Source organism: Entelurus aequoreus, linkage group LG02 (assembly GCF_033978785.1).
Source record: "Entelurus aequoreus isolate RoL-2023_Sb linkage group LG02, RoL_Eaeq_v1.1, whole genome shotgun sequence".
In the NCBI taxonomy this organism is placed as follows: Eukaryota; Metazoa; Chordata; class Actinopteri; order Syngnathiformes; family Syngnathidae; genus Entelurus; species Entelurus aequoreus.
This window is the reverse complement of record NC_084732.1, coordinates 46,896,274-46,924,176: the sequence shown is the minus strand read 5'-3', so window position 1 is coordinate 46,924,176 and position 27,903 is coordinate 46,896,274. Positions and strand designations below refer to the sequence as shown.

Genomic DNA, 27,903 nt, shown 5'->3' with positions numbered 1-27,903 from the left:
AAACAACCGCTTTAAACTAGTATTTTAGCTAGTTAGCCCCAGGCCCCCACGTTCAATAGGATTTCATTTACATTTGCATTCTATTCACTGATTTTATCTGTGAATGGGCCTTTGTTCTGCAGCACGTTTTTAATTGTGATGAGACCGAAAAAGATGCCACAGCGGACCTTTATTACACTGAAGGAAAAGGCACTACCAGGACACAAGCCGATGAAGGATCGCCTCCCACTGCTAGTTTGTGTTAACACTGGCGGTGACTACATGACTACGTGCCACAATTATTCGCAGGTACAAAGTAAAATGATTGTCCTTGGGGTTTTTTTTTGTAGCACACCAATGAGACTTGTGTGTGTGTGTGTGTTAACATTTAAGTTGGCTGTCATGTTGTTGTTTTGATTAAAAAAAAGAGATGTTGAGCCATTACACACTTGTTGTGTTGGTTAGATATACCATATACACACAGTAAATATAGACATTATGGTGTCTTCAAAGTATGCATTTTGTTTTACTAAAATAGGGAGTTTTGTCGCGGTTAAAACCATTTAGTTAGAACCAATTATTCATGTTTACATTGATTCTTATGGGGAACTCTGTTTCACTATGCAAACTTTTCAGTCTGCGAACTATGTTCAAGAACCAATTAAGTTTTTAAATTCATGTTCTACTGTACTGGGATTGTATCCTGGCCGGAATTTGTGTTTCCAAGATGTTAAATAATTGAACTTTTTTTTTTTTTTCCAATGAATTTGTTCTAGTACAAAAAATGCATTAAATTCAATTGAAGTTTGATTCGAAAAATATCGAAATTGTTTCACATGAATAAAAAAAAAGGGTGAAATTTGGGGCTTGCCTCAAAATACACTTAGCCCCGGTTTTTGGTGTTGGATTTGCATTCTTTATTTTGGTTAAAAAAATATATTCAAATCAGTTTTTCATACAAATTGATGTTTGTCTAAACTTTTGGAACAGATTTCTAAGAAAAGACAAATTGCTGATATTGCTATCTACAATTGTTTGGCAAATGGCTTTTTGATTCATATTTGCTGCAATAATTCCACATCAGCTGTGTTCTTTGGACAAAACATACATGAAGTATTTAAGATCGTGTCCTGGATGGAATTTATAGAAAACGCTAATGTCAACAAAACCTGTCTTTAGTGCATTTGAAAGAACCTATCATGTTACTTCCTCTAATTGCAATGTCGTCAGCATCCTGACTTGCTGATGTCATCACGCTTGCGTAAAATCTGAATTTACATTCTTATTCAGCGTTTAACCAAATTACAGCGGTTGTGCAGACTTTCATCGTGCAAAAATAATACGTACATGCATGAACAATCTTATACTCCTAATACATAATTCATAGTATTTCAGTGGAAAGTCTTCTGACATTGTAAAGACCTAATCATAAGCAGGTGGCCATGCACTTTTTCTGAGTGCAGCTTTATTTACACAGGAGCTACTTGGACAACCTCGAAACACACCGAGCATTGAAACATGTACTTTGGTCACATGACTAAACGAGGTGAACAGGGTGAAGGTTGCCATGTGCAGTCCTTCGGAAGTAAAGGTGACAGGATAATCTGTACTTCATCCGTGTTCTGGCCCTTATCCTGTTCAGGGTGACACGGGAGCTGGAGCCTATCCCAGCTGACTTTGGAAACAGGCATCCCAGTGAGAACATGTACATTCCAGACCAACAGTGAGGCAGACTTGCTAGGACCACTTACTGCCAACATGTCCACATCTGACTGCACATAAGCTGCAACAGCTGTGAGACTCGTCACACAATATCGCTTTGGAACTTGTGTGTGAATGCAGAGAAATAGTTCTTCTGATCTGAAACACCAAAGAAATAATAGGATTTAATAAATAATCCATTGCTTTACTGGCCACGGTTGTGCTTTTAATCATGTTGTGTTTATAAAACTACAGAACCGAACCAAACTCCAAATTAAGGTACAGGTCGAAATAAAAAAAATAGAATGTCGTGCTCAGGTTTGTTTACTCCAGCAATTAGATTTACAAGGTGAAACTAATACATGACATAGGCTCATGACATGCATATTTCAAGATTATTTGACATCATTTTGATGATTATGCCCTAGGGCAGTGGTCCCCAACCACCGGGCCATGGCCCGGTACCGGTCCGTGGACCGATTGGTACCGGGCCGCACATGAAATTTAAAAAAAATTAAACTTTTTTTTTTTTTTTAAATTAAATCAACATAAAAACACAATATATACATCATGTATCAATATAGATCGATACAGTCTGCAGGGATACAGGCCGTAAGCACACATGATTGTACAAACCCCGTTTCCATATGAGTTGGGAAATTGTGTTAGATGTAAATATAAACGGAATACAATGATTTGCAAATCATTTTCAACTCATATTCAATTGAATGCACTACAAAGACAAGATATTTGATGTTCAAACTCATAAACTTTTTTTTTTTTTTGCAAATAATAATTAACTTAGAATTTCATGGCTGCAACACGTGCCAATGTAGTTGGGAAAGGGCATGTTCACCACTGTGTTACATGGCCTTTCCTTTTAACAACACTCAGTAAACGTTTGGGAACTGAGGAGACACATTTTTTAAGCTTCTCAGGTGGAATTCTTTCCCATTCTTGCTTGATGTACAGCTTAAGTTGTTCAACAGTCCGGGGGTCTCCGTTGTGGTATTTTAGGCTTCATAATGCGCCACACATTTTCAATGGGAGACAGGTCCGGACTACAGGCAGGCCAGTCTAGTACCCACACTCTTTTACTATGAAGCCATGTTGATGTAACACGTGGCTTGGCATTGTCTTGCTGAAATAAGCAGGGGCGTCCATGGTAACGTTGCTTGGATGGCAACATATGTTGCTCCAAAACCTGTATGTACCTTTCAGCATTAGTGGCGCCTTCACAGATGTGTAAGTTACCCATGTCTTGGGCACTAATACACCCCCATACCATCACAGATGCTGGCTTTTCAACTTTGCGCCTATAACAATCCGGATGGTTCTTTTCCTCTTTGGTCCGGAGGTCACGAAGTCCACAGTTTCCAAAAACAATTTGAAATGTGGACTCGTCAGACCACAGAACACTTTTCCACTTTGTATCAGTCCATCTTAGATGAGCTCAGGCCCAGCGAATCCGACGGCGTTTCTGGGTGTTGTTGATAAACGGTTTTCGCCTTGCATAGGAGAGTTTTAACTTGCACTTACAGATGTAGCAACCAACTGTAGTTACTGACAGTGGGTTTCTGAAGTGTTCCTGAGCCCATGTGGTGATATCCTTTACACACTGATGTTGCTTGTTGATGCAGTACAGCCTGAGGGATCGAAGGTCACGGGCTTAGCTGCTTACGTGCAGTGATTTCTACGGATTCTCTGAACCCTTTGATGATATTACGGACCGTAGATGGTGAAATCCCTAAATTCCTTGCAATAGCTGGTTGACAAAGGTTTTTCTTAAACAGTTCAACAATTTGCTCACGCATTTGTTGACAAAGTGGTGACCCTCGCCCCATCCTTGTTTGTGAATGACTGAGCATTTCATGGAATCTACTTTTATACCCAATCATGGCACCCACCTGTTCCCAATTTGCCTGTTCACCTGTGGGATGTTCCAAATAAGTGTTTGATGAGCATTCCTCAACTTTATCAGTATTTATTGCCACCTTTCCCAACTTCTTTGTCACGTGTTGCTGGCATCAAATTCTAAAGTTAATGATTATTTGCAAAAATGTTTGTCAGTTTGAACATCAAATATGTTGTCTTTGTAGCATATTCAACTGAATATGGGTTGAAAATGATTTGCAAATCATTGTATTCCGTTTATTTTTACATCTAACACAATTTCCCAACTCATATGGAAACGGGGTTTGTATATATATATATATATACATATATATATATATATATATATATATATATATATATATATATATATATATATATATATATATATATATATATATATAACACAAGAGGCCACAATTTGAAAGGCAGCGCCTTCTGGTGAAAAAATATTGTGTGTATGACAACCAACCCTGTTCGCCCCTATCCCACGAGGCATCTATTTGTCAGTTATATTCTACGTATAAATGTAGCATTAACAACTTTTTCATTTCCTATACAATACCGATATTGGAGTCTTGAGTATTGTTTGATACCGATATTAATCTGGTGCAACATTAGCAGGAATCATATATACTTTTATTTTGTATCATGAAACGTTAGAAAAAGATTGATCAAATTAATTTCCACAGAGAACAATGGCAGGTGTGAAAACCTGCTAAGTGGCCTTGTGGTTACCAAAGACTATAAAAATGGGACCCATTACCTCCCTGCTTGGCACTCAGCATCAAGGGTTGGAATTGGGGGTTAAATCACCAAAATGATTCCCGAGAGCGGCCACCGCTGCTGCTCACTGCTCCCCTCACCTTCCAGGGGGTGTAACAAGGGGATGGGTCAAATGCAGAGGGTAATTTCACCACATACAGACTATCAGTGGTACGTTAACTTTAAAAGCACTAAACATATGACAAACTTATTCTTTTGAAGTGGAGTGGTCATTTGTGTTTTGGTGACATCTAATAGCCACAACAACCCATTAAATTAAACTAATGATGCAGCAAGTTGAATGATGCGGACACATTTGTTACTGGATACCTCTGCATTGAGACTTTGTATGTTTAAGTAGTGATTTGATACTTGGTCATGTTGAAAAAAATGTGCTGTTTTAGACTGCAATATTGTTCAACGAAGGACGTTTGTGCTATTGTCTGCCTTGTTGTTGTGTAGCTGCTAGCTCGTAGTAACCTTTTGCCCACCTTGTTTACCTTTTTGTATGACTAAATTACAATATTAAAATAGTGTGCTTATTAAGGACATTTAGATGTTAGATGGCTGTTCGGCCAGGCTTGAGTAAACACGCTGCAGGACTGCTTGTAACAGAGATTATAGATGCAAGCCGATATAGTATATTATAGTATATACTGATATACCAAAGGTTTTAAGAGTTGTATGCTCGTACAACACTTAAAACCTTTAGTATATCAGTATGTGGAATTAAATTATGGAACGGATTAACCAAAGAAATCAAACAAAGCACCAATATGATTCAGTTTAAGAGACAGTTCAAACTACAAGTGTTCACAAAGTACACAGAACAAGAATTATGATGAACATCTTGAAGAAAAAAAATTATATTGAGACGATTATGTATGTATTTAATAATTGTATGCTTACTACGGTATATTATTTATTTATTATTTATTTGTTCACTGTTCTGTTACAGAAAACAAGGAAATTGGATAAAATTGCTATGGTATGAAAAGGGGTAGGATTAAATAAGGTCTACTTCTTCCTACTCCTTTTCGGACGTGCTGTAATGAAACAACTGGAACTGTGTGATGTATTACATTGTATCGTATGCATGTTCGAAATAAACTGAAACTGAATAAAAAATATACTTGTTTTTTTTGCAGGTATTGGATCGATGTCAGATATCAGTATCGGATAAGGTAACCCCCAGTTAATACCAGCATTAATAAGGTCCGCTAAAACACCCCGCCAACGTTTTGTATGACAAAATGCCCTAACTTGGTTCAAATGTAAAAGGCATACACATATGCTACGTGTACAACCTCAGTGTTTCCAGGCACGTGAATGAACATGGTAGTGAAAGCCAAGCTTTCATTTCAAATAAGACACCATCATCTCCTGTACATTTACATTCTTGCAGCTTCATTATAACAAACCACTTGCTCAGCTTTCATACAGCAAACCTCCCGCAGGGTTCCTGGCATTGCATTCCAAGGCCTTTTTGTGGACACTTGGAAGTGAAAGGAGATGCCAACTTCAAGGGTGCACTGGTGGTCACATCACAAACATTAGAAGAGATTTGAAAAGCTGTAATTATTCTTGTGTAGTTGATGAATTCAGGCTGACATTTTGGGGAATGCTCTAGTTATATGACACGCTGACGTGATCGTTGGACTTGCTGGGCCCACTTAGAGAGCACGGTTGGCGGGCGACATCAGACATCACAGAGGTCACATGACTGTCATCTTCATCTGAGACGTTATAAACAATCTGTCAAATTGCAACGTCAAAAATGGGGCGAAAAAAAAAAAATCACATTTATTTGTGCTTAGCGCTATTCGCTCGAGTCTGAATGCTTGTCAGATGGGCGCTCTGTAGGACGGTTAGTGATACAGGTGTACTGCAAACATTCTCATAGTGTGGATTTCTCTTGGCTTTGCAGCTGTCTAAGTAATGTTTTAAGTAGATGACGCTACAGAAGTATATTTTCAACAGTCTCACAAGAATCATCATAAATGTCATCGTTAAATAGGTTGTTTTTAATATGTATAATAAATAAATAAACTAATACAGCCATATTTGGTCAAAAGTTTGAGCGCTATCCAAGTTATGGCCAGGTTTTGATGAAACTTTCAGGAAGTGTTAGTGATAGATTTTGGGGAGGATGCAAATTGTTTCTATTACGTAACAAGGCTCAACTTTTCTGTGTTTATATACTATAGCATCCCCACCTCCACCCTGGTGTGGTCCCGGCACCAATATTTTGGTACCGGTACCAAAAATAATTTAGATACCACAAAAATAATGACATTATTGGCTTTATTTTAACAAAAAATCTTAGGGTACATTAAACATATGTTTCTTATTGCAATTTAGTCCTTAAATAAAATAGTGGAAATACTAGACAACTTGTCTTTGAGTAGTAAGTAAACAAACAAAGGCTGATCCTAGTCTGCTGACGTATGCAGTAACATATTGTGTCATTTATCATTCTATTATTTTGTCAACATTATTAAGGACAAGTGGTAGAAATTTAATTATTAATCTACTTGTTCATTTACTGTTAATATCTGCTTACTTTTTCTTTAAACATGTTCTGTCTACACTTCTGTTAACATGTAATAATCACTTATTTTTCTGTTTGATACTTTACATTAGTTTTGGTTGATACCACAAATTTGGGTATCAATCAGATACCAAGTTGTTACAGGATCATACATTGGTCATATTCAAAGTCCTCATGTGTCCAGGGATATATTTCCTGAGTTTATAAACATAATATACATTTAAAAAAAAGGAAATAAGATGTTGTGATGCCAAAAAATATTTATGTAATCATAGTAGCATCGACTAGATACGTGCCTGTACTTTGTATCATTACAGTGGATGTTAGGTGTAGATCCACCAATGGCGTTTGTTTACATTTTGATGCCGGTGAGCTACGGTGTTTAGTGAAACTTGTTCAGCTATTACTCGTCCTGCAGGGACGATACTTGGAAGAAACTCACTTTAATTGTCGCCATGGAGGCGAGGATTAGTGATTTAGAAGTAGCTAAAACACTGCTGACGGCGGATGGACGTTAGCCGATAGCTAGCCATGTCTTAAAGCACCTCTTCCTGAGGGCGTTTCTGTGTTGTAACTTCACCTTTATCGTTAGTTTTTAGGCCAAAATGCGTCCGTTCTCCCTTTTCTGTCTACAGTGTTTGCTTGTAAGTACTCCGTGATTGTGCGCTGCCGAACATGCTCCTCTGCTCGTAAAACCAGCAATGACTCGACGTGACGACGCGGGTGCGGGACAGGTACGTTTCAGAGGCAGTATAGTACCAAAAAGGATTCATTAGTATTGTGGTACTATAATAGTACCGGTATGCAGTACAACCCTAAAGGCCTACTGAAATGAAATGTTTTTATTCAAACGGGGATAGCAGATCCATTCTATGTGTCATACTTGATCATTTCGCGATATTGCCATATTTTTGCTGAAAGGATTTAGTAGAGAACAACGACGATAAAGGTCGCAACTTTTGGTCGCTGATAAAAAAAAAAGCCTTGCCTATACTGGAAGTAGTGTGACGTCACCGGAGGAAGGACTCCTCACATTTCCCCATTGTTTACAATGCAGCGAGAGAGATTCGGACCGAGAAAGCGACGATTACCCCATTAATTTGAGCGAGAATGAAAGATTCGTGGATGAGGAACATGAGAGTGAAGGACTAGAGTGCAGTTTAGGACGTATGTTTTTTTCGCTCTGACCGTTACTTAGGTACAAGGGTTCATTGGATTCCACACTTTCTCCTTTTTCTATTGTGGATCACGGATTTGTATTTTGAACCACCTCGGATACTATATCCTCTTGAAAATGAGAGTCGAGAACGCGAAATGGACCTTCACAGTGACTTTTATCTCCACGACAATATATCGGTGAAGCACTTTAGCTACTGAGCTAACGTGATAGCATCGGGCTCAAATGCAGATAGAAACAACATAAATAAATCCCTGACTGGAAGGATAGACAGAAAATCAACAATACTATTAAACCATAGACATGTAACTACACGGTTAATAATTCCCAGCTTGGCGAAGCTTAACAATGCTGTTGCTAACGACGCCATTGAAGCTAACTTAGCAACGGGACCTCACAGAGCTATGATAAAAACATTAGCGCTCCACCTACGCCAGCCAGCCCTCATCTGCTCATCAACACCCATACTCACCTGCGTTCCAGCGATCGACGGAAGGACGAAGGACTTCACCCGATCATCCGTGCGGTCGGCGGCTAGCGCGTCTGCTATCCAAGTCAAAGTCCTCCTGGTTGTGTTGCTACAGCCAGCCGCTAATACACCGATCCCACCTACAACTTTCTTCTTTGCAGTCTTCATTGTTCATTAAACGAATTGCAAAAGATTCACCAACACAGATGTCCAGAATACTGTGGAATTTTGAGATGAAAACAGAGCTTTTTTGTATTGGATTCAATGGGGTACCAATACTTCCGTTTCAACGATTGACGTCACGCGCATACGTCATCATATATAGACATTTTCAACCGGAAGTTTAGCAGGAAATTTAAAATTGCACTTTGTAAGTTAACCCGGCCGTATTGGCATGTGTTGCATTGTTTAGATTTCATCATTGATATATAAACTATCAGACTGCGTGGTCGGTAGTAGTGGGTTTCAGTAGGCCTTTAATACACACACACACACACACACAGAAAAACAGTAGCTGACTTGACAAGAGGGTTTAATCGGTTTACTTGTATTTTGCTGTCGGGCAAAAGCACCCAACTGCTAAGTCGAATGCAAAGAGTGAACCCTCTTGCAGCCAGTTAGGAAGCGACAGAACAACAAAAACAATAGTTATCCTTTGATCCCGGAGGGGTTGTCTATCCACCATCAGTTAGCCGAAAATGCTTGAAACTTTCAGGAAATGTCATAAATGGGGATAAGGGAAAAGTGATGACATTTTGGGGATAAATTGGATGACCAACTAGATCCAGGCTTTTTTTTTATTTAAATGTAATGCTTAACAATTGGGGGATTGGGCCTTGCCAGTGCTTTTGTTATAGAAAATAAGCTACAGCGAAATTTGCTTCAAAATAAACCCAATGTCATAATACGATATTGAATATGTGATTATCACAACACTAAATTGGCCCTAGTGTGTGAATGTGAGTGTGAATGTTGTCTGTGTATCTGTGTTGGCCCTGCGATGAGGTGGCCACTTGTCCAGGGTGTACCCCACCCACCGCCCAAGAGCAGCTGAGATAGGCTCCAGCGACCACAAAGGGGACAAGCGGTAGAAAATGGATGGATGGACAGTCCAAGAGTCTCAAACATTTTCACTACCAAAATGCTGAATATCAAACATTTGTGAATTGTGTAAATGTGAGTTTGTTTAGCCTTGACTTAATTTCGAGGTGTCTAAGTGATAAAAAAAAAAAAAAGAGAAAGTCAAAGTTTGCCATTTAAAGAGACTTCCAAAAAATAAAGGTATTAAGTCATGTCATCACTTTATTTACATTGTATTATGGATTTATAGATCAAATAATCAAACATTAATTGGTGTCACCTTATGCAATGGTTTCTGGTATGCGCCTTCTGCCAGAATCAAATAAATGGTGCCATAAAGTGTTTATGTGACATGTCCTGGCACAGGGCACCATTGACGCTCAGACCGCATTTGTGCAAGACCCACACCAATTCGGACCTACGACAGTTTATATAGTATGCATTGCTCTTAATGTAATGAGCAACCAGACCCTTTCCTATGTATGTACCATTATTCTATGGTCATCACATTTCATTACAATCACTGGTACCCTTATGTGGCAGCATCACAAAAACACATGACAACTTGAAGACTCATGTTATGCATTATGAAGGTTTCAACTCACAAGGTTTGACTTTTGAGGGAATTATTTTCAGACAATTCCACTTGATTGTGCACAAATTATATTGAAAATGATGGAGACTGCTGACAAGGGAGTTTAGAAGGATTTACATTCCAAGAAAGAATGCAAAGTAATTAGAAAAAAAATACATATATGGTGATACTGAAGGGAGCTTGTGTGGGATTCAACTGGTTTTCTTTTATGTGGTTGTGGTGCTGCCTTCTGTTGTCAATTACATGTACAGCATTAGCACACCAACAGCTTAGAAAGTGTGTGTTTTTCCCCTCACAAGACATCAGACAAGAAAATAGTCAGGTTTGTACTGTACATTGTTCCTAAAAGTGCCTAAGCGACTTCACTGGACACCATCACTTCAGGATGAATAAACATTGGCATCAATCAAACCATGCCTTTATTTACGCTTGACTATCAGCAGCAGAGCAAAGCCACATTTTAGGACAGCCTAGGTATTGTAAGGAAGGAGTAAATAGGATGAAAATAAAAAAAAGCTGACAGAGCAGATTTTTCTATGATGGGTCTGCTTTCCATTACGCATAGGCGAGCTGAGCCACAGGCCCCAGAGCACTGCGAGGCAGCCAGGCCGACCGCAGTCTAGAACCTGCTACAAGTACGACATGTTGACAAGTAGAGAAGAGGACCAGCTTGCAGTAAGCGTCACGCCAAGACACCGCATTGTTAGCGTCTGGTTCCCATTTGTTGAAACAAATAAGACGGCACAAGCAAAAAAAAAGTTTTTTGTGGTCTCCAGCTCATTAGCAAACCGCTTCTTTGCACAATCCTTTATTTTGAACAACAAAATAGAATGCTGGAGGCTTGAAATTAAGATACAGATTGAATTGTTGGAAAGCCCCAGCAGTCAATAGTGTTAGCACATCGTCAAGACACATTTTCACCGTCCTAGCGAGACCGCAACAAAATGCACGTCAGAAAGCTTGTCTGTTTCAAAATCCCCACATTTGGTGACTTTCTTTTTCTTCTCAGGGGAATAAATATGCAAATGAAAAACAAGATGACAGTTTAGGGAGAAATCACAACAAACTTGCAGCACAAATCCATCATAAAGTTAGCTTTAGGAAGCAGGGTCCAATATGATATACTTTGGTTTAGGTTGGCAAAGGTTTCAAACTTTGAAAGGAAAATGACATCAAGATAGACCTTAATGCAAATGAGGTTTTCACCTCGGGTACATGGCTGGCGCTAAGATGGCACATTGTGGCAACTGGAGCTGCTTTGTAGCAAAGTGAAATAAATATGGAGAAAATGACGGGTTCATCTTTATTCATTGTTGTGCTTTAGCCTGTGTCATTTCCTTCTAAACACCTATTCAAATGCAAGCAATGTCAGAGAGGAGCATGAGCGTGAGGACATCCAATAAAGCCAAAACAAAACATATTTTAGTAGCTTGGACAAACAAAAATCATTACAATCAATGAACTATGCAAAAGTTATATTTTCAACAAAAGCAAACACTGTCTCCATTTGTGCATGTCTGAGCGCTGGTAGTCTCACTTTTCCACCCTTTGACACACGTAACAGGGAAGACATGCCAGCCTGATTCGGGTGAAACATGAACCCTCGCAGATTGAGTTTGGGGGTTAGATGGGTGGCTCTGACAGACGTGGACACAAGGCGAGGACAGAGACAATGAATAGTTTGAGAAGGAAATGTACAAAGTAAACAAGGGCAGCTCTTGCAGTGAAATCTGTCTTGATTAGTTGCCATCTCTCCAGTGCAAACAATCTAAAAACATGTGCAGTCATTAGGGACCACGCATGCTTTCAGTCAGCATTTATTTTTGTGGGTTATCTTTTTTACATTTTTGTCTAAATATTTGCCAGCCATATCATAAACATCAGTTGTGCAGAGAAAGCTGTTTTATCTAAAATTCTAAAGCGCATTAGACTTTTTAAATTTTTTTCGATACTCTTTCTAGAGCTATAGACCCAGACAGTGTTCAGGTCTTATCGTCACCGCCGCACTTCCCTGCGTGTTTGGTGGCTCAAATTGTATGTACCAAGGTAAAGGGAAAAGATGGAGGGAATGAAGACAATCAGGCTCTGGGAGGAGATGCTTGTGGTGATGATGATGATGATGCTGGTGCTAGGCCTCGACAATGCACTCATTTGAAATACTGCTGCCATTTTCACTGATGCAAAATCCCTCGGGTGGCCCAAAGTTCTACCACTGAAAAGGCAAAAAACTGATAATTGTGGGTCGTTTCCTTTAAAAAGGGCCACTCTGCAAAAAGAAATTACCCCATTGGTACACTTGTACGGTTCACTGAGCTTTAAGTCCATCTCAGGTCCAAGCCTTGACCTCCACCTCCTCTACTCCTTAAAGTTCATCCTTGCCACTTTTTGAGCAATACGAGAAAAAAAAATAACAGCAGTGGTGCACCGAGAAAAGCGAGCAGTTGCAAGGAATTCACGATGAATGCAACTTGTGTCTCCTCTTGGGAGAGACGAAGGGAAGAGGTGCTGGAAAAAAAGCTGGTTCTCAAGGAAGAAGGGACCGGAGGGAAGGAAGAGGAAAATCTTGCAAGAGAACAAAGTTGGGCAGTGTTTCTGTTCATCATATGTTCCACCTGTGTCTGTGTGTGTGTGTGTGTGTGTGTGTGTGTGTGTGTGTGTGTGTGTGTGTGTGTGTGTGTGTGTGTGTGTGTGTGTGTGTGTGTGTGTAAGATGAGGAAGCATGTGTGCGTACTGTATGCTGTTAACGGCGTGTCTACAAGAGGTCAAAGCGGCGGTAGTACAGCAGGTAAGCGGTTCGCTCTGCAGTCTGCTTCACCACCATATACGGATTGATGACTTTCACCGCCTGGTCATCAATGCGTAGCCAGCCGTTAAGACCGATGTGGAAGACATCCGTGGTGTAGTGGCCACCAGTTGCGCTGTTCCCATGGTGATAGACCACTGGCAGGGGAAAGAGATGGAGGAAAAGATGCGGGGGGGAAATGTTTTTAAACTTGGAGCAGAGAATTGGTGGTTTTGAAAATACAGAATATTGCACATATAAGAGTAAGTGTAGACAATAAAGTGTCCATGTTGTACAGAAGTGATTTATAGGTTACAATTTCATATCCCTTTACAGGGTCTCAACAGGTCAAATGTAAGACTTTTTAAAGACCACATTGAATATAATTTAAGACCAATTCACATCCATGCAGACAAAAAAGTACAAAGTCATAAAGAAAAATCAGAGGGCCAGAATTAATTGTAGGATATGAATTCATTCACTGCTCTTTCACATTTGAAAACAGAAAGGTTAAACTAACTAATTACCCCAGAAGCCTCTCTATTGTAAACTAATTGGATTTTTTTTTTAGCAAACATCAGAACAGCCATTTTTTAGATTTGCCATAAAACTGTTTTCTTGCAAGTGTGCTTCACATGAAGTGTTTTCATGTAACAACAACCAGAATGTCAGCAATGGTAAAGGAAAGTACAACATTATATTGTTTGTAAAAGAGACTGCTAGCATCTCTGCTACAGCTAAATGGACAACTTGTGCAATGTTTTTGTAACTGTCAGAATTGAGCAAACAGATAAAAACATCTACAGTACAACTACTGTATCTGCACAAAGTTGTGAAAAACAGAATGTGCAGAAAGAGCGATCGTCTCAAAAGAAAGCGATTATGGCTGGCAAGCCTAACATTCAGACTTGCTCAGCTCATTTAGTATCTGCTACGTATGAATACATTTTTATCAGTTTTTCAATGTTTTTTTTAAACATATAGCTAAATAAACAATAATTATTTTTAATTTAAGCATGACAAGAGGACATTCCTTGTTTTCCTCACCCCACCATCAACTGACTGTAAAGACTAAACAACCGCTTTTATAGCTTTTAATGTCAGTTGCTGTATAAACTTGGAGGAAAGATTATGCATGAGAAGCTGACCTGAAAATATTGAAATAAATATACAAGAATTATGTTTTTTTTATATTTTTACAATAAAAAAATAAGCACAAATTAAGAGTGTGCCTACTGTATATAATAGAATGATTTCACTAGTAAAAATCGGTTGGGTTATTGATCTCCTTCAGCTATTGGCACCACTTTACCCATATAACACTCCTTTGGGGGGTTAAAGTTGATCCTTGTATAATTGTGCAAATGTTTGTCTTTCGACATGGATTCATCCCGGATTTTTTACGTCATCATTCCATTCACATCACCGCCATGATTACAAACACTTCCCTCCTCGATGTCTCCACATCCAGGTCCTAATATGTTTCCATCCACCGGCTTCAAGCGTGCATTAAATTGATTGTTCTGGAGCCCCAAATCATTCAACTTGCACTTACCCATCTTATGAAAGTAAGTTGGCTTTGCTTTGGGCTTTCGTTAAGTTTTCTTTGCCGCTACGCTAAGCTGACCACAGCACTGCGCGCTTACACACTAGCTGGTGGTGTGCGATACATTCTGACCGGTTTGAGTTCCGTTTTGTACAAAACCCAAAACCAGTGAAGATGGCGCATTGTGTAATTTGTAAATAAAAACAGAATCCAATGATTTGCAAATCCTTTTCAACGTATATTCAATTGAATAGACTGCAAAGACAAGATACTTAATGTTCGAACTGAAAAACTTTATTTTCCAAAAAAATAATTAACTTAGAATTTAATGGCAGCAACACATTGCAAAAAAGTAGGAACAGGGACATTTTTACAACTGTTTTACATGGCCTTTCCTTTTAACAACACTCAGTAAATGTTTCAGAACTGAGGCAGCCAATTTTTGAAGCTTTTCAGGTGGAACTCTTTTCCATTCTTGCTTGATGTACAGCGTAAGTTGTTCAACGGTACAGGGTCTCCGTTGTGTTATTTTACGCTTCATAATGCGCCACGCATTTTCAATGGGAGACAGGTCTGGACTACAGGCAGGCCAGTCTAGTACCCGCATTCTTTTACTATGAAGCTACACTGTTGTAACACGTGGCTTGACATTGTCTTGCTGAAATAAGCCATGGTAACGTTGCTTGGATGGCAACATATGTTGCTCCAAAACCTGTATGTACCTTTCAGCATTAATGGTGCCTTCACAGATGTGTAAGTTACCATATCATCACAGATGCTGGCTTTTCAACTTTGCGCCTAGAACAATCCGGATGGTTATTTTCCTCTTCGTTCCGGAGGACACGACATCCAAGGTTTCCAAAAACAATTTGAAATGTGGACTTGTCAGACCACAGAACACTTTTCCAATTTGCATCAGTCCATCTTAGTTGGACTGATGAGTGTTGTTGATAAATAGCTTTCGCTTTGAATAGTAGAGTTTTAACTTGCACTTACAGATGTAGCGACAAACTGTAGTTACTGACAGTGGTTTTCTGAAATGTTCCTGAGCCCATGTGGTGATATCCTTTACACATGGATGTCGGTTTTTGATGCAATACCGCCTGAGGAATTGAAGGTCCGTAATATCATTGCAGTGATTTCTCCAGATTCTCTGAACCTTTTGATGATATTACGGACCGTAGATGGTGAAATCGCTAAATTCCTTGCAATAGCTCATTGAGAAATGTTGTTCTTAAACGGTTCAACAATTTCCTCACACATTTGTTCACAAAGTGGTGACCCTCGCCCTACCCTTGTTTGTGATTGAGTGAGCATTTCATGGAAGGTGCTTTTATACCCAATCATGGCACCCACCTGTTCCCAATTAGCCTGTTCACCTGTGGGAACAGGCTAACAGGATGTTCCAAATAAATGTTTGATGAGTATTCCTCAACTTTCTCAGTCTTTTTTGCCACTTGTGCCAGCTTTTTTGAAACATGTTGCAGGCATCAAATTCCAAATGAGCTAATATTTGCAAAAAATAAAGTTTTATAGTTCGAACATTTAGTATCTTGTCTTTGCAGTCTATTCAATTGAATATAGGTTGAAAAGGATTTGCAAATCATTGTATTCTGTTTTTATTTACACAACGTGCCAACTTCACTGGTTTTGTCATTACATTAGAGCCCTCAAAAATGTTTATGTTTAAAAGCAAGACTAATGTTTATGCATGTTTTAAATAAAAGCAACGTTAATAGATTTTTAAGACATTTCCTAATCGTATTTAAGACTTTTTATGAGATTTCAGAAACATTTTAGACATTTTAAGGCGTTCAATTCAAATTGTTGGATTTAAAAATAGTTAAGACACTGCGGATACCCTGCGTTAAAAGGAATCGTGGAGATTTTTCAGCTAATCGCTAAAGCACATGTGTCAAACGCAAGACCTGGGGGGCCACATCATTTTTTTTTTAAATAATACAAAATTAAATGTCTGCTTGACACCTTGACTTATGATTTCAAAGCAAGTTATCCATCATTTGTAAGTAATTTTTTAAAATAATCAAATGCAAAGGCAATTGCGCATTCACTGTTAAAGCAGCCCTATGAAGGCAGACAACACTAGCCTGCAATGAAAGTTTGACACCCCTTACTTGTGTGGGATCTGAGTCAAGGATGTTGTGGCTTGTGCAGCCCTTTGAGACACTTGTGATCAAGGGCTATATAAATAAACTTTAAAATTGATTACTTCAATGAACGTAGTACAGTCAAGTAAAGAATAAATGCTACTTTAAGTCAACATAAGCAGTGGCAAAACACGCAGCAAATTGAAAACCTCAGAAAATTTGGGGTTTTCAAAAACTTTGCTCCATGATCAAAATTATTACAAATAAATGCTTGACTATTTCACTTTGCATTTAATGAGTTTATAGCACATTAGTTTCACATTTGAAGTTGAATTACTGACATGAATTAACTTTTGCACGATATTCAATTTTTTTTGGTTACACCTGTAATCTTCTTATGTGAATTTTCATGAAAATCTCATTTAAGAATTCTGCATTTATATTAACAGTGACCTTTTTGAGTCAGTGAAGTTTTAACAAAAACATCATGAGCAAGACTTGGTGTGACAATGATGTGTTATTGGGTAAAATTTTAACCAAACTATAAAATGAAAGGACAGATAATGACGATGAAGAGAACTTACCAGCAAAGAGCCTGTATGTTCTTTGGCCCTTTAAAACTTTGCCCTTCACTCCAGACGACAAGAGGTCTGAAAGGACACCATGTAAAAAGCTTAGCAGCGTGACCAAATTGCATGTCTATTTGTAAGTAAACCCACTGACGTCCCATTTAGAATAGCGCCAAGCAAGTCAAAACTACAACAATCCTTCATAACTATAATAAAAAGTGTTTAGCAGTAGTGTAACGGTATGCCTATTTGTATTCAGTATTTTTAGGACAGAGGCATACCAAAGTCCCACGCTACACTAGAGCCATTGTTATTTTTCACACACAACACTGCGCAGATCCCATGCTCTGGCCAGGGGCACTCTGCGGGGACATGCGAGAGAGCCACCGTTTTAGCTATACGTTCAGCACAATACAGTAATATCTGTGAGTTGGGGCTTGGTGGATGACGTGAGAACTGAGAAAGGAAGTTGGGTGTTAGCGCAGGTTCTGGGGGTCGGTGTGTGAAATGCATTTGAGTTGTGGCCGATTGCAGCTTGTTGATGAATGTGCTCACTGCGTGTTGTGTTACCGCGTGTTAATAAAGCGATTGAAAATGTTTTTGCGACTGTGGCTCTCATTGACCATATAAAATACTTTGATTTAAAACATACATTACAAAAGACAGTGTTTCTTGCGTTATGCATTAACTCAATCAAATACGAGCGGTCACAAAGTGAAGTCTTCACCGATTTAGCGAAGATCCAGAGATGTAAACCGTGTGTGTGAAAGACATAAACCAATGGTGTCCAACTGCAGGCGCACGGGCCATCTACGGACTGTTTGCTTTTTTTACATTGAGCCTTAGCACATTGTCGAAATAAAATAAAAACACAGCAAGTGGGCATTATTTAATGAGAACAAGCTGAAATGTTGCTAATAAGTTATTTTTAACCCTTCCCAAAAAATTTTTACATCAACTTTGCGCCACATATCCAGTATGCAGCAATTTGTCTGTTTGATCAGCTCTGGCGTAAACAGACAAAGACAAGTATATAGCAGTGAGCTGCTACAGTTCAGCTACAAACTGAAGCTGTTAATGCTGCACTTGCGCAAATAGGTAGATTCATTAAAAATAAAAGATCATTCACGCTGTTCAAACTTTTACTGTTGTATTTACCTGCATTTAAAAAACCTTGTAGATTATGATTTAGTCCATCTTGTTTTTTATTTTTAAAATTGTACTTACTGGCTAAGTAGTTTTATGATTTATATTTTCAACCCACCTGTACAAAACAATTAATCGAACTGTAACTTTAACGTCAATGCAGGGTTTCCTCTAGACTGCCACGATATTTGTGGCATGGGCGTGGTCACCAAGAAGTCATCAAATAATTTGCAGAATTTGCTATGATATGATTTTAAAAAGGCTCAAAAAATGTATACATACATTTAAAAATAAATATGTTATTAGTAATTAGCATGTTTTACATATATTTTTTATCATTTTGCCATATTTTCATCTGTTGCTGCTTATTGTACAATGTACTTTGTTGAGATTTTTTTCAAGTGTTTCAAGATACTTTTATTTACTTTTTTTTAATTAAAAACGAGTAGCAGCATATCTAGCGTCTTCTTCTGGTGATATTATATAATGTACTTGTGTTTAGAACTCTACTTCTGCGCCTCGATGTCGCGGACGAAAGAGGCAAGCTGCAGCGAGCATGACGTCACACTTGCTTCATGTTGTTGCTCCAGTTGCTCTTTTTTCTGCTTACAAGCCGCCACTGTCCTCTCAATATTTGCATATTTTGTAGATGGCTGTCCGCGGTCATATCTGGGATAAATACAAATTACATCCACATGCGTTTTGTTTACATACGGTTTCGGCAAAGCGGATTTCTGTAATAAAAGTAGGAGGTTGAGTTTTTGGTAGATCACTTGTCAATAGTGCGCCAATAATAGGCTATACATCAATTCATACTGTAACGACCAGATGGTGGTAATGTTTTATGTTCGTGTGGTTTGGATTTTATGTCAGTTTTTCCCATGTTTTCAAACACACCGTACGTGCCTGAAAGGCAATTGGTGGAGAATGAGGAAGTGTGTGTCCGGGAAAGCACAGAGATGAAAATGTTTGCACGGGAAGTAAAACCTGTGCAGTTTGTTATCTTAAGATTGGTAATAAAAAGTAAAAATAGTGTCAGACTTCGTGTGAATTCTTCTGGGGGCTACAATATACAGTTTTCAAGTAAAAAAATAATATATATACCGGCGGTATAGCTCGGTTGGTAGAGCAGCCGTGCCAGCAACTTCAGGGTTGCAGGTTTCATCCCCGCTTCTGCCATCCTAGTCACTGCTGTTGTGTCCTTGGGCAAGACACTTTACTCACCTGCTCCCAGTGTCACCCACTCTGGTTTAAAGATGTAACTTAGATATTGGGTTTCACTATGTAAAGCGCTTTGAGTCCCTTGAGAAAAAGCGCTATATAAATATAATTCACTTCACTTCATTTTAAAGGCTTGGTGGTCATGAAAATGACGTGAAAATTCTGCAATGTAACCAACCTGATCCAGCCCCTCTTTTTGATTCTACCTGGGCTTGAACCTGGTTCCTCCTGAATGAGATGAGCATTGTAGGCGCCAAGCTAAAAGCCCATTCTGTCAATTCAGTGTCCAGCGCAAGCTTTTAAAGTGTCAGGGAGTGAGGTTTCGCACAGCGGCACGGGCTGGCCTTTGTAACATTGTGAGCATGTCGTTACACCCGTCAGGTTCAATCATCTCCCCAGGCATACCTTTGCTAATTTCCAGGTCAACAGGATAATCAATGATCTTGTTGAGTTTCTGACAGCCTCCAGTCTTTTCAAACACAAATCTCTTGAGATGCAGCACGAGAACAGGAGGCAGCTCCTCCAGAGTCACCCTCCGACTGATCTCAATCTGTGACAAGGAGCACAACGACACACAACATTAGCAATTCTAAAAAATGTGTGCGTAAGACAGCAGTTCCACACTGACTTGAAAATAAAGAGCTTAAGATAAAAAAGATGCAAATAACAGACATAGCAACACAAAATGAGAACATTTTGATCTTGCCAAGTGACGACTTATAAATCACTTTGCAAACACACAGGCATTTGAAACACGCAAAAGTAGTTGTGGCGTCTACAAGGCTAAAGAAGAAGCAGCAGGTTGAATGTAACCCAGAAAAATGTCAGCATGATTGTTTTGAGGCAACTAGTGACACTAGAGACAATTTTACACACAAAAACAAAAACATCCATTGGAACAAAAGCATGATTCTTGAAGTTGCCTATGGATGTGCTTATTCTTCTTGAATTACATACAAACTATTCTATTTTTAGTTCCATGCAATAGGCAAGAACACCACCAGCTGATCCTGAGCACCAATGATAGCACGTCTTAAGTTAAATAACACATACACTTCATGTGCGATTTTTTTCATACCTCCTGCTTGGTTTTGGAAGTGTAACCCTGGACTGACTCTCGGGCAACCAATGTTTCCAGAGCCTCCTGGACTGTGCGGATTTTTTCGGACTGGATGTCCAGCTGCAGGGTAAAGAAGGGCTGCAGTGTGGCTGATTCCTTGGAGTTCTGCTGGTACACCACCGACCTTTTGATACATAATGACGACAGATGAGGCACAAAAGATTTGGTCAAATTTGACCTTCCTTGATTTGCTAAGTGCAGTTTGTTGGAGATCAATCACAATACCAGAAACAATCATATCATACATTACCAGGGTTTGCCCTTAATTGATTGTGGCGGCCCGCCATGGCAAAATATTAGCTGCCCCACCTTAAAAATGAGGATTTTACGTGAAAACAATGTAATATAATCTAATGTGTTGTAGCTTCCAGAAGAATGACTGTGGATTATTTGCAGTCAAATTTGTTTTCCATAATTTGTACTATACGGAGAAGGTGGCGACTGTCAAAGTCAGACGGTCAGTTTAACTTTTATTGTCAATCTTATGCTGACAACTAGCCCACTTTCAACACATAATCCCACCCATGCATACACTTCCGCCTTCCAGGCACACAATCACACTTCCTCATTTTCCGCCAACACTGTGTTCAAGACCATGGGAACAATGATCATCATAACACACATACACATTAACACCAGCAGGCCGTTACAGTATGAATGAATACACAATGTTTATTTGCGCACTATTTGGCCACCAGAACCGCAATGCCGAAACAGAATGTTGTGATGATGTGAGAAGGACGCACAGGGTTGTCTGGAGCGGAGGCAGCATGTCTGGGATGTGGACGTACTTTAATATATCAAACATATACCCGTGGACAGCGATCTATAAAATGTAAGGACAGTGGCGGCTTTTAAGGAGAGGGAGGCTTGCAGCAGCGTGAAGCAAGAGTGACATCAGGCTCTGTGCTGCTCGCAGTTCGTCTTGAACACATAGCGACAGAAGTAGTTTCTAAACACAAGTACTGTCTTCAATAACATTAGAAAAAGATGATAGATCTGTTGCTAGGAATTTTTAATAAAAGAAAAAATTACTGAAAGGACTGGAGAAATCTCAAGGAATTTTTTTTTAAAGTACAATAAGCAGCAAAAATTTAAATATAGAGCAAAACGACATTCTGAAAATATATATTAATACTAATTATCTCATATTTGTTTTAAATATATGTATACATGTTTGCCTTTTTGAAAAAAATGTATGCATCACAGAAAATTTTACAATGTCACACTGAACACGCCCTGCCACACTCCCACCATCACAGGTAAATTGGCAATCTGGGGAAAACCTTAGCTACCGTATTTTTCGGCCTATAAATCGCAGTTTTTTTTCATAGTTTGGCCGGGGGTGCGACTTATACTCAGGAGCGACCTTTGTGTGAAATTATTAACACACTACCGTAAAATATCAAATAATATTACTTAGCTCATTCACGTAAGTGATAGACGTATTAGATTTCATGGGATTTAGCGATTAGGAGAGACAGATTGTTTGGTAAACGTATAGCATGTTCTATATGTTATAGTTATTTTAATGACTCTTACCATAATATGTTACGTTAACATACAAGGCACGTTCTCAGTTGGTTATTTATGCGTCATGTAACATACACTTATTCAGCCTGTTGTTCACTATTTTTTATTTATTTTAAATTGCCTTTCAAATGTCTATTCTTGGTGTTGGGTTTTATCAAATACATTTCCCCAAAAAATGCGACTTATACTCCAGTGCGACTTATATGTTTTTTTCCTTCTTTATTATGCATTTTCGGCCGGTGCGACTTATACTCCGGAGCGACTTATACTCCGAAAAATACGGTACTCTATTTTGCCAAATAAACTCCAAACATCTAATAATTACATGTATTCTAATTATAATTTACTAGTGCCGAAATGAGTTTCCTCCTGTCGGGTGATGGGTCTCTCCCTTATAGATAGGGTGAGAAGCTCTGCCATTCGGAGCTCAGAGTAAAGCCACTGATCCTCCACATCAAGAGGATCCAGATGAGGTGGTTTAGGTATCTGGTCAGGATGGTCCCTGAACACCTCCCCTGGGGAGGTGTTACAGGCATGTCCAACCAATAGGAGGCCACAGGGAAGACCCAGGACATGTTGAAAAGACTGTTTCCCAGCTGGCCTGAGAACACCTCGGGATCCCCCAGGAGGAGCTAGACAACATGGCTGGGTAGGGGGAAGTCTGGACTTCTCTACTTGGACTGCTGCCCCCGCGACCCGACATCCGATAAGCGGAAGAAGATGGCTGGATGGAGCCTGAAATAATGTAAAATAACAGACCGAATGGCTTACAAATACAACTACAGTGAACTGTTTTTCTGCTCAAAAACAATCGTGAAATTATCTATAAAATGAGAGTATACCAAATTGCCAGACCACAAGGTCAAAGAACATGCTATTAAGGTGAGTTTTGCTCAGTTTTTTTGTTTCAAGTAGTCTAGAGGTTAAGTGTGTTTGTGGGTGGATATCACACCTCTTGTCTCATGTGACATTTATCCAAACCTTTTTTCCCCTCCTAACAAGTATTGATTTTGACAATATACCTAATGTGTCCTCCAAATATGTCAGTGATTGGCGTGCGGACAAAGTCAGCTTGTCGAGTGATGGAAGTTTTGTTACGGGGTCCAACTTGCTCCCACTCATCTTCACTCCCCTCTTCCTCCTTGTCAACATCACCTTCCTCTGCACCTGTCAGTGACTCAGGACCATTAGGTGTGAAGGCTTCTGCTCAGAGCACATAAGTGAGAAAAGACAGTGAGCGTTAAACAAAAACATACCATTTCAGCAAAAATTCAGTACAAAGTTGAGGTGACGCGTGTGAGTGACCAAAGTGCTTACTCTCTTCCTGAGGTGAGATTAGTTTTTTCAATGACAGCATCTCCTCGTGCAGCCCATTGAGAGTGAAGCCAAGATACTCCTCTGCATCTTCCTGTCTACCCTGACAGCAGATTATTAGCACCCATTAAAACACATTCAAAGAATGCCTGCTACCACACAAAACACTCAGTTATCAACACATATGGTGACCTAATTCATTAAACCTCTTAGTATTGATAGATTCAGCACATTCAATGTGTGAGACTTGACTTTATTCTCATGCCGAGTCAAATTCCAGCAAATTAATTGGTGCATTTTGTGTACTGTACTGTCTGTTCCAAGGGCCATCATGAAAAAGCAAGTAAGAGGTAACTTACCTTCTCTGAAAGACTTGACTTGATGAGCGTAAGGAGTCTGTAAATGTAGGTTGGCTCAAACGGAACACCAGGTCGAATGTCTCTCACCGGCTTATCCCCAACCGCTGCGGACATGGTCTTCAATCAGTGATGCGGCAAAAAATGAATCTAAGCAAGTTGAGGTCATTACAGCTCACCTTGTTTGGGTTTTGTTGGCATTTGCATGGTGGTGAACTCATTTACCAGCCTCACACTTCACATGATGGGACAAAGAACGATATGTCAGCAGTGTGTTCTTATAGTTAATCCAACAGCAACACATTACTTACAAGTTGTCTATCATGGGAGTGGAGGTACAAGGTCTCTGTGTTTCACTGTGCAGAGGAATGGCCTTCATTAGGTGATACATTGGAGGACATGCAATCAGAGCCTGTAGAGTCTGAGGCCTTAGAGTCAAGAAATAAAGCTGCCATTATTCTTAATATAAACCAGTCCTTAAATATTTTCTGTTAAGCGCCCACCAGGAAGAAACAAAAATTACCCCAACCCCGATCTTCATCGTGACTATAAATAGTATAATTTGTGTATACAATTGTTGCAACTATACCTCTGCATAACATATTAAGCTTATTAACATTAAAAGAAACAACACACCGGTCTTTCCTCGTCTCCCACCGTAGTTACAGTGAAGCCAAGTGCCTCCCCTGGCATCACACCCTACTAATTAAGACGAACGGATATAAACTAAGGCACAAAATAATGCAAAAGGCCTCTCATAGGGCATAAGCAAAGAATGAATTACTGTAAACCTTTGGGACAGATCTAGATGTATATGCAAATTGTTATCCCTATTGATAACAAAACAATTAATCTCTAATACATTTTTTTCTTAAATTAGACCTCTAAAAAGGTATGTGCATAAGCACAATTATTCATGCATATGTACATACTAGGGTTGTCCCGACACCAATAATTTGGTACCAGTACCAAAATGTATATCGATACTTTGATACTTTTCCAATTATAGGTAACTATGAAAAAGTGTCAATTTTGGCTTTATTTTAATAGAAAATCATACGATACAATAAACATGTGTTTCCTATTGCACTCGAACAAATATAGAAGGTTAAAATATAAATTAAATGGCATTAAAGAACTGTGTTTTTCTTGTTGCACTCAAACAACAATTTTCGATATTACATACAGTGTGCCATAATCAAGGATTAGATTAGAATATAATAAAAAGCTTTATTGACATTATATTAAATGCTTCATGATTTATGGTTGCCAATCCTGGTCTGTGCTGTAAGACAAATACACTTATTAGTAAGTACTAAAAGCAAAACTATGGATAAATGTACCTAGATAAGACATGGAGCAGGTAAAACACAAATTGTTAAAAGATAAAACAAAATTAAACTAGTATTATTTAAATTAGATGGGCGGTCCTAACCCCGCTAAATTTGGCATCAAGCCAAGCAGCTGTGTGCGCGTCTACATATCTACATATCTACATGTTATGTATCTACATGTGCACAACAGGGGAGCTGGTTTACTTATGAGCGTACAGTATGTGTCTTTGCGAGCATGTCAACGTGTTGGCTGAGTGACGTCAGTGAGTGAGTGGGCGAGTATAGAGAGAGAGTGCACGCACTGCGCAGTAAAGTGATGAATGGGTACGGATGTGCCCTGCAAAACTAATAAAGCAACTAGATTTGTCACAAATCGGCGGCCTCAAATTCTGACCGGAAAGCAGAGTTTAGCTGACCCATTGCGGGGAAAAGTGAACTGAAGGGAACGTCTCCCCTGCGCTACGCTGCTACGGTCTGCACCGGAGCCGAACAGGTGGAACAACTACATTATTACATGTCACTCTTTATAACTCCTTGTGCAGATCTAAATGTGTATTATTTAAATGTTTACTTAAGTTTGAAGCAAAGGTGTAAATACTAATTGCCACATTTGGCGAGTTGTGTTTTAAAGCAACACTTGAAGCGTGGCGCTTCCTTGTTTAAAATAGTTTTTGAAGCCCAAATACCTACATATTGCACTTCACGCACCTTCTTTATTAACCAGTAGAATTTTCCTCTCCAAGATGTTATTGCTTGTATGCACTGTGCGCTCTGTAGTCACCGCTACAGATGAAAGAATGGTAACGGTACTTTTCAAAGACCGTATAGTACCGATTTCAATCAATTAATATCGCGGTACTTTTAGTACTGGTATACCGTACAACCCTAATACATACATTCGCGCACACATACATACACAAATACAGTACATACACACACACTCAAAATTCATACATACACACGCACATTCACTGTAGAAACATACATATACACATACTGTACATATACAAGCACATATTCACACATACAGTCAAGCATATAATCACGTTTCATTAAACATATATTAACGTTGTTCCCCTAGGGGAAACTGGGTAACACACGGCATACTGACAAAGCTTCACCTAATTTTACTATAACAATCTACAAGGTTAATACAGTTCGCTTCTCTTTCTTCCCCTCCATTTATCTGCATTATTTTGTATTTCAAGTTATCATTACACATATGTATGGTTGATAAGATGTAATTATTGTTATTATTCGTTATCAATAGTGCTATTGGTATTGGTATTTGTATTGCTTTATTATAAATAAATAAATTAAAAGGTATGTACTCCATTACCATTTCGTGCCATTAAGCAGCATTTTTTTTTCAGATCCGGGACTGTCAAAAATAACGCATTAACTCATGTGGTTAATCACAAAAAAATCTGCATTAATCATGTTAATCACGCAATTTATTTGGAGCCCACATGCTTCTTTGCCCTAACCATGGATGGTTTCCTGAAAGGAGACCTGGGTTGTTATATGATAAGGTAATATGGTCATGAATTAAGTCAATGCATAAGTTGTATAGAAAGAATGAGGAGACGTGCTCGCTGGCAAATATTGTTTCAAAATAAATGCTGACTGGACTTCAGATAACTGTTACCAAGTTTTGAGCTAATAACTGACGTGTATTCAAGTAAAACATTTTTAAAATCTTCCTGGATAACATTGTGACAATAAAATTAGATTGTGTCTAAATATTGTTTTCTAAGTTAATTTAAATTATGCAAGCGAGTAAATTAATCATGATTATAAAACAGCATCATTTGACAACACTACTTAAAACACGGGCCCGGGAGAAAACTGAACATTTCCGGACATGCAAAGAAAATACATCTTTCAAGCGGTTACTAAGTTTTGCTAAACTAAACTTCATGCATTAGTTGCATAGTGGCAACAAGACAAAATAATACTATTTAATTGTACTATCAGACATTTGTGAAGACAGGCAGTGAAAGGATACAGCGTTGATGTAGCACCAGTTGCCTTTGTTGACAAGTCCTCTCGGCTGCAAAGACACTGGTTTGTGAATCAACTTCACATTCTCAATAAGCTCTGGGGATTTAAAAAAAAAACAGCAATCTTTGAAAGGTAGCCTTGTTTCACACTTGTCAGTGAAATGTCATTATATTAGGTATTCTTGTATGGTAACACATGTTCCTTCTTCCAGCCATGCGTCTTATGACAACACAAGAAACAGTGAACAAGAACAAGGAAATGCTGTACCACGCCTAGGAAGGGAGACTGCCATGAAAACACAGCTCCCATGGTAACGTGGATATGTTAGCTAACTTAACACTGTTAAAGAAAGGCAAAAATAAAGACTTTAGTGATGTAGCTAAAGATAATTTTGATCATAACAGGTCTCGACCACAACAACCTAAATACCGGTATGTGTAATTTTGTTATGAAAAACTAATCCATAATCCATTAACTCAAACTTCCCACTAACCACTTATAGACCAAGTCTGTCATTATGGGACAGCCCAACAAAACTCATGAAAACTTTCTTACACACAGTCTGTGTTCTTCTGTTAAATTGAAAGCACAAACAGACTAATGTTTTAAAGAAATTAGTACAAATATGTTCTTGAATTGTGTATAATTAAACAAATCTGT

General features: G+C 38.8%; 1 protein-coding gene, 1 long non-coding RNA gene and 1 other non-coding gene across 4 annotated transcripts in view; 1 reads left to right on the top strand and 2 right to left on the bottom strand.

Moving 5' to 3' along the window:
• Positions 1-238: 238 nt before the first annotated feature.
• LOC133635183 (uncharacterized) lies at positions 239-27,527 on the top strand. The gene is made up of 3 exons (XR_009822030.1): positions 239-288; positions 5,487-5,522; positions 27,455-27,527. It is a non-coding gene; the product is annotated as an uncharacterized LOC133635183 (long non-coding RNA).
• The window catches only part of usp10 (ubiquitin specific peptidase 10), a 55,071-nt gene continuing 37,779 nt past the window's right edge, over positions 10,612-27,903 (bottom strand). For both annotated transcript variants that reach the window (XM_062028027.1, XM_062028034.1), the window contains 10 exons: positions 27,248-27,339; positions 24,217-24,326; positions 24,085-24,140; positions 23,909-24,012; positions 23,553-23,652; positions 23,258-23,438; positions 20,661-20,826; positions 19,988-20,132; positions 17,231-17,296; positions 10,612-13,150 (listed from right to left, as the gene is read on the bottom strand). In XM_062028027.1, coding sequence (XP_061884011.1) covers positions 12,963-13,150; positions 17,231-17,296; positions 19,988-20,132; positions 20,661-20,826; positions 23,258-23,438; positions 23,553-23,652; positions 23,909-24,012; positions 24,085-24,140; positions 24,217-24,326; positions 27,248-27,339 — 1,208 coding nt within the window. In that variant the 3' untranslated portion in view covers positions 10,612-12,962. The remainder of the gene's footprint in view (positions 13,151-17,230; positions 17,297-19,987; positions 20,133-20,660; positions 20,827-23,257; positions 23,439-23,552; positions 23,653-23,908; positions 24,013-24,084; positions 24,141-24,216; positions 24,327-27,247; positions 27,340-27,903) is intronic.
• LOC133642755 (small nucleolar RNA SNORA24) lies at positions 27,437-27,564 on the bottom strand. The gene has a single exon (XR_009824597.1). It is a non-coding gene; the product is annotated as a small nucleolar RNA SNORA24 (small nucleolar RNA).